The sequence below is a fragment of the Mus caroli genome, chromosome 5, assembly GCF_900094665.2.
Source record: "Mus caroli chromosome 5, CAROLI_EIJ_v1.1, whole genome shotgun sequence".
Taxonomy (NCBI): Eukaryota; Metazoa; Chordata; class Mammalia; order Rodentia; family Muridae; genus Mus; species Mus caroli.
The window spans coordinates 140981246-140993029 of record NC_034574.1 but is presented as its reverse complement, the minus strand read 5'-3'; the positions used below and the strand labels follow the sequence as shown (position 1 = coordinate 140993029).

The 11784-nt window shown below is 46.0% G+C and overlaps 1 protein-coding gene across 1 annotated transcript in view; it reads left to right on the top strand.

The window, feature by feature from the left end:
* Positions 1–6954: 6954 nt before the first annotated feature.
* Flt3 (fms related tyrosine kinase 3) overlaps positions 6955–11784 on the top strand; it is a 70013-nt gene continuing 65183 nt past the window's right edge. Inside the window, exon 1 of the mRNA XM_021162840.1 lies at positions 6955–7236. Coding sequence (XP_021018499.1) covers positions 7191–7236 — 46 coding nt within the window. The 5' untranslated portion in view covers positions 6955–7190. The remainder of the gene's footprint in view (positions 7237–11784) is intronic.

The window sequence follows — 11784 nt, the reverse complement described above, 5'->3', positions numbered from 1 at the left end:
ATTTCTGAGTTTGAGGCCAGCCTGGTCTACAAAGTGAGTTCCAGGACAGCCAGGGCTATACAGAGAAACCCTGTCTCAAAAAACAAACAAACAAAACAAACAAACAAACAAAGAATGTTTGGAACAATTTGGCTACAAATATTTACTTTTTCTTGTGTTCTTGAGACAGTCTTACCATTTACCCTAGGCTGGTCTGAAACTGATTATGTAGACCAGGCTGGCCTCTAACTCAGAAATTCACCTATCTGCCTCTGCCACTGGACTGCTAGGATTAAAGGTGTGAATCATCACATCCAACCCCAAACATCTACTTTTTCAACTCTTTTTATGAAATGCAAATGGGCTTCAAATATTCACAGTAAAAAAAGATGTAGCAGGCTGGAGAGATGGCTCAGAGGTTAAGAACGCTGTCTGCTCTTCCAAGGGTCATGAGTTCAATTCCCAGCAACCACATGGTGGCTCACAACCATCTGTAATTGGATCTAATGCCCTCTTCTGGTGTGTCTGAAGACAGCAACAATGTACTCCTATAAACATAAAATAAATATTAAAAAAAAAAATGAGGCATCCAGACTGAAATGTTAGATTTCTACAAAAAAAAAAAAAAAAAGAAACAAACAAACCCAAACAAACCATAAATCATATTCAAAAAGGGAAACATTTTATTTGGCTCATGGTTTCAGATGTTTCACTCTGTGGTTGCTTAGTAACACCTTAGGACAGCCAGGAAGTAAAGAGTCAGAAGGAACTGGCTGCCAATATTGCCTTCCACATGACATTAGCCCAGGAGTCTCTGCCTGCTATCTGACACATCCTTGTGTGATACCATCCTCAGAATACAGGCTGGTACTACAGATTCACTCCTAACACAGAAGACAAGGCAAAAGCACTGGGGTGTTATTGCCAAGGTGACAAAAGACACACACTCTGCCCCACTGCTCTTCTACAGCCTGTAAACTTCCCCATGGAAACATCTGGACTTGATGGTACACATATTTGAATTTAGGTGATCCTGCAGGTCAAACTTAAAATAGCTGCAGTCTTAGTTTTGAAGGTGGTCTGCAGGAGACCCTGAGTCTTAAGACTTTGACACATAGAAAGCAGGAGATTAAAAAAAAAAAAAAAAGGTTGTTTCAGGTTACTAACGTTTAAGGTAATCTGCTAAGCAGCACTCCATAGCTTGTGTCGTCAATCCATATACTCATAAATTAAGGGAGACACGTATGGAGCTTTAGCCAAAACTGGAAACCATTATAGTCTATGAAGGGAGGGAGGAAGCAGGGAATGGTGGCCAATGCCTTTAATTCCAGCATTCAAGAGTCTGAGGCAGGAGGGTTGCTGCAAGTTCAAAGTCAGCTTGGGCTATGTAACAAAACCTTGTCTCAAAACAAAACCCAAAACACCCATTGCAGTTTGGCTCACGTGCTACAGAGGCCTGGTCCCCAGGTGCTATTGGGGGGTGGCAGGGCCTTTAGAAGGTAGAAGAAAGTCACTGGGCATTGATTGAAGCAGAGAAAGTCTTCAGTGAACAGAATTTTTTTTTTTGATGTCAGTCATAAATTCAGCGATGTGATCTGGTGTGTCATATACACTATGCATATTACATGATCTAGGTATTAAGAGTTAATATATAAAAATATTAAATATAGTATCATAAATGTTTACATGCATATGCATATATAATTTCTGAGTGAAATTGTTAAGTTTGCTGTAAATGCTACAATTTTTAGGATCAGGGAGGAGGGGGAGCTAAGAGCAACGGTGGAAAAAAAAAAAAAAAAACAGCCCCCTGAAGCTCGCTGCAGCCTGTTTTTGTTCAGAGGTAGCAAGTCGCTGCTCAACAGTGGAATCTTTGCCATGTATGGACCATGGTTGTAAGTATTCTTTCTTTCTTTCCCATGACTTGAAATGTGTGCTGCCTTAGTTTCTCCCAATTCCCCTTTCAAATCAAAGTGCCACGTGAAATCAATCTGCCTTGCTTCACTTACCTTACTTCCTCTCTCACTGTGAGTCTGACTCCTCCGATGAGTCCCATGGGGCCATCCCAAAGTAGTCACCCTCTGTCAAATCACATTCTCCCCTCTCCTTCCTGTAAACATCTCCCGGAGTTCACCTTCCAGGCTAATAGCACAGATCTAATTAAACTTGAATTAAGATACAGGCAGCACACAGGTCATCTCAGAGAGGACGCTCGCCAGGCCCAGGGTGGAAATGGATGGGCTGGTGTGATGCAGGAGCAGTCTACAGCAAGGGCAGCTGAGTTCTTTGAGGGTAGAGGGTGGGGACGGTGTACCGCACAGCATCATGATAGGATCTGGAGCAGACAGGTGCTGAAAAATGGAGCCAGTAGATGGGGTAGCAACATGCCAAGTCAGAAAAGGAAAAGCTGTATAAAAGGAGTTTAAAGGGGAGGTTTGACCATAAAGTTATATCATGTCCCAGATTTTAAATAATGATGATGATGATAATAATAATCTAACATACAAACTGGAGAGGTGGCCTCATGGTTACAAGGGAGAACTGCTCTTGCAATAGACCTGAATCTGGTTCCCATATTACCTGTAACTCTGTCTCCATGGGACCCAGTGCCCTCTTATGGTCTCCTCAGAAACTGGCACTCATATGGGTACATACCTATATACCTGTACACACACACACACACACACACACACACACACACACACACGCGCACACACACTTAAAAATAAGACCTTTAAGAAATACATAGAGCTTGGAACTTGCCTCAGCAGCACATATACTGAAATCATATCTGTGCAGGAAGATTAGCACTGCCCGTGTACAATCACAGTGTGAAAATCCCATGATGTGTTTCTTTGCAAGGAGCTGTGTGTGTGTGTTGCCACGAGTGCAGGTACACTTAGGTGTGTAGGTGCATGAGCTGCCGTGTTGAGGCCGGAGGTCAGCGTCGAGTGTCGCTCCTCAGGTGCCATCCACCTTTTGCTGTTGTTGTTGTTGTTATGGAGGATTTTGTTTGGTTTTTTAAAATATTTATATTTATGTATATGTGTCTATCCGTCTATCTGTCTCTCTCTTTCCGTGTGTGTGCATGTGTGTTTATGTACATACATGTGTGATGGTGCCTGGTGCCGGTAGAGGCCAGAAGTGGATCAGATTCTCTAGATGTAGTTCTGGGAACCAAGCTTCTCTGTCTGTCATCTGTCTGTCTCAGTCAGGATTACTATTGCTGCGATGAAACACTGTGACCAAAAGCAACCTAGGCAGGAAAGGGTTCAGTCTCCCACCATTCATCATCAGAAGCAGTGAGTGCAGGAACTCAAGCAGGGCAGGAACCTGGAGGCAGGAGCTGATGCAAAGGCTATGGAGGAATGCTGCTTACTGGCTTGCTCCCCATGGCTTGCTCAGCCTGCTTTCTTATAGAACCCAAGACTACCAGCCCAGGGATGGCACCACCCACAATGGGCTGAGCCTTTCCACATTGATCACTAATTAAGAAAATGCCCTACAGCCAGATCTTATGGAAACATTTTCTCAATAGATGCTTCTTCCTCTCCGATGATTCTAGTTTGTGGTCAAGTTGACACACAAAACTAGCTGGCACTCTGTCTATCTGTCTGTCTGTCTATTAAAATATGATCAAATGTAACCCAACCTAGCTTTCAGCTTGCTGTGTAGCCGAGAGTGACCTGGAATTTCTGATCCCCTTGCCTCTGCCTCCAAGGTGCTGGTAAAAGCACATACCACCACCCCCTGTTTGTGTGGTTCTGGGCTTAAGCCCAGCTTTACCAATTGAATTATATCCCCAGCCCAGCATTTTTTTTCCCTTCCATTCTGTGGATTGTCTTTATTTTTTTATTTTACTTTATTTTTAAAAAGCATTTATTTGGTGTGTGTGTGTGTATGTGTAGTACACATATAGTGCATTCATAGGTGTATATGGGTATATACTCCCGTGCCTCTCACTGAGCCCAGGGCTAGGATGGTGTCCATCAAGCCCCAGCAACCCTACTGTCTCTATACCTCCTGTCCCTATACAGCATTGAGGGTAAAAACACTCTTGCACACTATCGCCTCGCCTGACTTTACATGTGGGTGCTGAGGACTTGAACTCAGGTCCTCAGGCTTATACACCAACCACTCTTAACCCACTGTGCTACTTCCTTATCTCTCATCTTGTTTTTTTGAGTCAGGATCTCTCACTGGCAGGGACCTCACCCAGGAGGCCAGGCTGGCATTCCATGAGGGCCCTGTGGGGAATCTTGGTTTCAGCCTCCTCAGCTCTGGGATTACAAGTATTCTGGTTAGAGAGATGGCTCAGCAGTTAAGAGCACCGACTACTCTTCCAGAAGTCCTGAGTTCAAATCCCAGCAACCACATGGTGGCTCACAACCATCTGTAGTGGGGATCTGATGCCTTCTTCTGGTGTGTCTGAAGATAGCAATAGTGTACTCATATGCATAAAATAAATAAAATCTTAAATAAACAACAACAACAAAACAAGTATTCAACACCATGCCTGGTTTTTTTTCACATTGGTTCCGGGGACTGAATTTAAAATATTCAACTTTTGAGGCTGGAGACATGCCACCACCACCCACCTCTTTTTTTTGTTGTTTTTTTGGTTTTTTGTTTTTCCAGACAGGGTTTCTCTGTGTAGCTCTGGCTGTCCTGGAACTCACTTTGTAGACCAGGCTGGCCTTGAGCTCAGAAATCCGACTGCCTCTGCCTCCCAGGTGCAGGGATTAAAGGCATGTGCCACCACTGTCTAGCGACATGACTCCTTTTTTAAGAACACTTACTGCTGCTTGCAGAGGGCTCAGGTTAAGTTCCAACTGCCTATAACTCCAGTTCCAAGAGATCCAGTGCCCCCTTCTGGCCTCTGAGGGTAGATCCCAATTCAATAACAAATGGGAGTTTGTAACTTCGGGCTTTTTCTCCCACACCACTTTGTTCCCTGTAATAACGACTCTGAGGGTAATTATTATATACATACTTAGGCCATAAGCTTTGGCTTGTTCTCCAACTAGCTCATAACTCAATTATCTCTCTTATTCTATATTAGTTCAGCTATGTGGCTGCTTTCCGGGCAAATCTCCTGTGGCTAACTCTTTCCCAGAATTCTGTCTTTTTCTCCCAGATGTCCCACCTCCTATTTCCTGCTTCAAGTCATTGGCCACTGACTTCTTTATTCATAGGTGATGCTTATAAGAGATTCTGTCGGAGCTGGGGGTGTAGCTCAGTAGTAAGAGTGCTCTGGGTTCTGGGATCCTCATGGTTGTATGGCAAGCTCTTCACTGACTCAGCCATCTCCCTACCTCCACTTTCCTTTTATTATTATTATTTATTTATTTATTTATTTTTGAGACAGGGTTTCTCCTGAAACTCACTTTGTAGACCAGGCTGTTTCCTTTTTTTAAAAGATAGGGTTTTGCTATGTAGCCCAGCCTGACCTGCCTGACCTGCCTCTGACCAGCTCTACCTGCCTCCGCCTCATGGCATTGCAGGTATATAGCAACAAACTCAGCTCTAGAATTTTTTTAAAGTCAATTATTGTAATTGCAAATGTACCAGGACTGGAAGATCTTAGTGTTGGTGTCTTCTCTTTCCATTTTATTAAAGGGGAAAACCTAAAAGCAAAATAAGCAAACAAAAACCTGGTTTGAAGAAGTGACCTCCCAAGTGAAGGCTGGCCTCTGTGAACTGTCCTGGGATGGGCTGGCCCTAGGCTTTGTCTTCTGGTTCCAGATGAATAACGGATAACCATAGATACGCATCTCAGCAGCCTGAGCACCCCGAGTCTCGGAGAGTGAACTCTCGACACCTGGAAGGTTTTTGGTCTGTGTTTCTTTTTCTTTCCCTTTTCCTTTTTCTTTTTCTTTTACTTTTTTTCTTGCTGATGAAATAACCCCGGGCCTTGCAAGAGCTAAGCTAGCAATCTACCGTTGACCTACATTTCTAGCCCCACAAAGATTTCAGATGATAAAAATCCATGAATAGACTGGAGAGGTAGCTGTGTGGGAATTGCCCTCCCTATTAAAAATGAAATGCGCTGCTTTACATATGTATATTTCTCAGTGGACAGTCTCACTGTGGTATGTAGGAATGTTGGACTATTTCTTCATGCTCCTGTTGCAATTCCAGAAGTGGAATCCATGCGTCGGGCACCTGACCTTAAAATGCCTAAAGCACCAAGCCCATGTCATTTTCCACAGTGGCTGCCCCAGAGGACGTCACTTTGAAGTTTCCCCTAGCGGGAAGGCTAATAGTGCTGTGGACTGAGCAGAGGAGAAACAGTGTTGTTAGTGTGCTTGTACGCTCTCAGGGGTCATGCCTGAAGAGAAAAAACGATGAAAAGAATGAGGAGCGGAGGACTGCTGTGATGGAGCGATATTACTGACGTCATTATGGGGAGAGAACTAGGACACAGAGGACAAATGGCTCAGGAGGGTTCCTTCATGGGGAAGCCAGGGCTGCTATCCTGTGCTTTTCAATATTCAGCTTGATGCACGGGAAATAATTGTTACCTAGAGACACTATGAGACTAAAAGCCAGAATAACTCCAAACATCCTTTGAGGTGCACGGTCTAATTTGTTTGGGTGTCTGTTTAACCTCTCTAATTTATTGACCTTGAAACCGCGTCTGCTTTTCTGGGTCGGAGGTGGGTGGGAGTCTTGGACATCCTATAAGAAAGGACGGGGAGACAAAGAAAATCAGTTCACAATGCAGATCTACCAGATGTGGAATAAAACTCACGGGGTCACCAGTTTATGGCACCGATTCAGTGCCCATCACGGGACATCAAAGATCCCCGCGCATGAAGAAGGTCTGTGTGTCACCACTCTTCTCACCCTTAGGAGTTTAAAGCAGAGGTCCGGGGACTCAACCACGGAGTCTAGGCAACTTCCCCAGCCGAACCGCACCCAGTCTCCCCTGCCGCAGTCCCGGTGCCAGGAGCGCAGGCTGGGGACCACGGCGGGCACGTGGGCTCGGCTGCAGCACTGCGCCAGTTCAGCCCGCCTAGAAGCCCCGGGGCTCGCGAGCGGCCGCGGCCTCTGGAGAGAGGTTCCTCCCCCTCTGCTCTGCACCAGTCCGAGGGAATCTGTGGTCAGTGACGCGCATCCTTCAGCGAGCCACCTGCAGCCCGGGGCGCGCCGCTGGGACCGCATCACAGGCTGGGCCGGCGGCCTGGCTACCGCGCGCTCCGGAGGCCATGCGGGCGTTGGCGCAGCGCAGCGACCGGCGGCTGCTGCTGCTTGGTAAGGTCCCTCACCCCCTCTCCACCCCGGCGGAGCGCGCATCACTCCCTCATACCCACCGCGCGCTCCCCTCGCCGCCGCATCACTCCCCTCTTTTCACGTCCTCCCTTTCAAGCGGTGAACTTGGCTTCGGTTTGCCCACCCCCTGCCCTCACCCTCCTCCGCAGCGCTCCTCTGCAGCTCAGTCCCCAGGCCACCGCGCCTGGGCTTGGGCTTGGATGCTCCGTCAGCCTCTGAGAGTCTTCTTCAGCTGCGCAGGTGGCCCGAGACTCCCTGACCCGACCTCTGGGTACTGTAGATTCTCGAGCCGGTGCGTTCTCACCTCTTTGAGATGTAGGCTGACAGAGCAAACTCTAATGGGAAAACTGCAGGCATCCTCTGCTAGAGCGGTCATCCCCGCTAACGACCCCCACCTGTGCCAATTTTCGGTTCACCCAGAGGCTAGTTACTTTGGAAATACTATGCAAAACAGATTTATAAATTAAAAAACTAGCTACCCTTCCCCTCTCCATACTTTTCTTATTTTAGGATTAAACCCTAGTGACACTTTCAAGGACTCTTAGGACTACTCTCCCAAGTTGCCTGTTCGGGTAGCAGCATAGTTGTGATTGAAAATGGTAACTAACTATGGGGGGGGGGGAGTCCCCATTCCGCCCAGTTATAATCGGTTTCGCATCAGCTTTCTGTTTGGGAAGACAAGGGGGTTGGATTGAATTGGAGTCGGAGACAGTTCTGGAAGTCGGGGGAAGATCAGGCCCTGCCCTAGTTTTGCAGCCTTCTGAGGCACTCATGGCTTGGCCTCAGTCTGCCCAGTGGCCTATTTCCCCTTCATTTCCAACATTTAGGATTCTGGCTTGAGCCTTCCGTGACAAATAGAGAAAACATTTGCAACATTAAATGAGCAGAAACGGTTTCCAATTACTTAAAAAAAAAATAAGGATGATAAAATAAAAAAAAATGTAGGCTATAAAGGAAAAGGATGGGGAGAATGCTGTACCTTTCTTAAGCGAGTTGATGCATAGGGACATCTCAAACACATGGTGTGGCGTGCTTTTCTTTTCAGGCTCTATTAATGCAAAATGGTTAGCTTTGGCTGTGTGTGAGGTTAGTGGCTTTCCCATAGCCGAGATGATTTTTCTAAAGGGCTAAAGGGGTCTAGGGAAGTAACTCAGTATCAGAGTAGGACTTGCAGCCATGCTCAAACCGCACTGAACTCCTTCGTAGGAAATGTCTTAGCCCCTCTCCAGGTTCAAAGCGCAACACATACGCAAAATCTTCCGCGTCCACTCCCCAGTTGTTATATATATCAGTGTACCGTGACTCAGCTTCCAAGTTACCCCCACTCCCCAAACTCACTCTATATCACTTTTGCCAGTTGGTGAGATTTACAAAGAGCAAATCACTGTTATACCCATCTCTTCAGTGCTGGGGCTCAGACTCCAGGCCTCACGTACATGTGGCTTTATTTGTGTTGGGCACTGCTACTTCAAAGAGAGGATTTCAATATGACAACAACCGAGAGACTGTCTCTTCCATTATGGCCGAGGAGTTCGTACAGCAGCAGGACACAGTCTCGTTGCTGACGTTGTTATTGGTTGCCTTGGTTACTTTGCTATTGCTGTAAAGAGACACCGTGACCAAAGCAACTTTTATTAAAGAAAGACTTTCTTGGGGGGTTTGCTTACAGTTTTCGAGGGTGAGTCCATGACTCTTCTGGGGGCGGGGCTGACACAGACATGGTAGGCAGGCTGTGCTGGAGCAGTAGCTGAGAGCTCAGATCTAGACCCACAAGTATGAGACAGAGAAAGCTAACTGGGAATGGCTTGGACTTTTGAAACCTCGAAGTCCACCCCTAATGACATACCTACTCCATCAAGGCTACACCTAATCCTTCCCAATCGGTTTTATATCTGTGGCACAAGCATTCAAATAGATGAGCCTAAGGGGGCCATTCTTCCTCAGAACAGGACAGTACATACACCCCCTGGCCTCCACTTGCTGGCTTTTAGCCCTGTCATCATGCAAAGCGCATTTAATCCTACTTTGAAAGTCCCCATAGACTCTCAACACAGTTTAAAAGTTCAGAGTCCCTTCTGTGACTCAAGGCAGTCTCTTAATTGTAATTTCCTGTAAAATCAAAAGCCAAAAAAGCAAAAAGTGCGTACATCCAACATACAATGGTACAGAAAATACATTTTCATTTGGAATGTGAAAACGGGAACGTAGTGAAGAAATACTGGATCAAAGCAAGACTGAAGCCCAACAGGGCAAACTCCAAATCCTGTGCTCTGTCTGATGTCAAAAGCTTAGACAGCTCTGCCCTTCCAGCCCCGCTGACTGTGACACACTTCTCTTTGATGAGCCGGTTCTTAGTCTGAAGCCGTCCTTGGCAGGAATCCCATAGCTTTGGTATCCCCAACATCCTAGGGTCTCCAACACAGTCCAGACTTCATTTTCACAGCTTTTAGCATTGGCCTCTGTGGGTCTCCATGCAGGGAGTTCCCTGACACACGCCTGGTCTCAGACGCTCTCCTTAACTGCGAAGGGACATTCCACAACCGGTGTACGCTTCATAACTAAAGGTAGACTCCCTGGATTCCATGTCACTTTAAGCCTTTCTTTAAGCTTCTTAACTCTCTGAGCACAAGACTTGGCTTCAACTTCAAATTTCCTGGTGCTCTTTTTCGACTCACACCGTACATTTTTAAAATTTCTTTTTGCCCTGCTTGTTGCCCCCTTTTCACTGTAGATCTGCACGAGAGTGATCACGCAGAACCACACAACACGGTCAATATAAGGCTACCCTGGAATAAACTGTGCCAAAGAAATCATTCCCAGGCATATTCTTAGGACAAGGGCAAAAAGCAGCCACATTCTTTGCCAACATATCAGAAAGATGGTCTCAAGCCCAGTTGCTAGTATTTTTCCCCTGTAAAACTTCCAGAGCTGGGCCTCCCTGGTCCACATTGCTCCCAACACTATTGTCTTCCAAGTGCCTAGTAGAACAGTGCATTAAGCTCTTTTTATGGTGGTCAAAGTCCCAAAGTCCTCCACACCCCACTCCTAGTACCAACCCGTCTTAGTTACTTTTCTTTTGCTAGAAAGGGACACCATGACCAAGGCAACTCATAGAAAACAAAAGGAGTTTAATGGAGCTTACAGTTCCAGAGGATGAGAGTCTATGACTGCCATGGTGGGAGCATAGCAATAGGCAGACAGACATGGTACTGGAGCAGCAGCTGAGCGTTTATATCTTGGTTCACACAAAGAGAGAGCTAACTGGAAATGGTGTAGGCTTTTGACACCTAAAAGTCTACTACGAGTGACACACCCCTCTAAGGCCACGCCTCCTGATCCTTCCCAAACAGTTCTACCAACTGCGACCAAGCACTCAAACATATGGGCCCTTTGGATACCAGACCTGTGATGGCCCCTGACTCTTGTGCTTTAGATTTTAATTCCTGCTTCATCTGAGTTCACATTAGCTATTAATTTCTTCATAGGAACTTCATATCAGCCTGTAGTAAATTTTCCGAGGGTTAATGGGGGGAACTCCTCCATGCTATTAAAGAATGCTCTACATCTTATAAATGAAATGACACTTGTAGTAACTTTTAGTTATCAGTTAAGATGTTTTCATTGGTTTTGAAAGTGCCTATTTATGAAAATAATGAGGTCAGGAGATAGTAAGGATGGGGAAGGTGTGGTTGCAGAGATGCCCAGTGGTAAAGAGTGTGGGCTGCTCTTGCAGAGGGCGAGAGTTCAGTTCCCAGTGTCCATGTCAGGTAGCTCACAACCACTGTAATGTAGCTTCAGGGGATCTGATACCTCTGAGCATATGTACACACCAGCACTTGCACACACACACACACACACACACACACACACACACACACCAATGCACAGACACACATACATACACACACGTAATAAAATAAAGGTCATTTTTAAAGCTGGAGTTTGCATTTCCTAGGAAAACTTCAGATGAGAAAAGCGAATAGAAGCACAAATGAGGAGAAAAATTTAAATTTAATCCATGTTACTGAGTGCTTATTTCTGTGCCAAGCACAGAACTGTTTTGGACAATGTAGGCAAAAAGGCAAGGGATGGTAGTGTCTCAGCTTAGGTGCGGATATCCAGTCTTATTCTATTTAACAGGTCCATAGTCTTTGTCTTTCCCAAGGAAAGCATTTCATAAATCTTTTGTGTGTGTGTGTGTGTGTGTGTGTGTGTGTGTATGGTGTGGGGTTTGAAACAGACAGGGTTTTTCTATGTATCCCTGGCTGTCCTAGAACTTGTTCTGTAGACCAGGCTGGCTTTGAACTCACAGAGGTTCACCTACCTCTGTCTCTGAAGTGCTGGGATTAAAGGTGTGCACCACCACTGCCCAGCTCCTTCTGTTGTCTCTGTCTCTGTCTCTGTCTCTGTCTCTGTCTCTGTCTCTCTCTCTCTCTGTGTGTGTGTGTGTGTGTGTGTGTGTGTGTGTGTGTGTGTGTCACAGTAAGCAGGTGGAAGTCAGAGGACAACTTGTAGAAGTCAGTTCTGTCC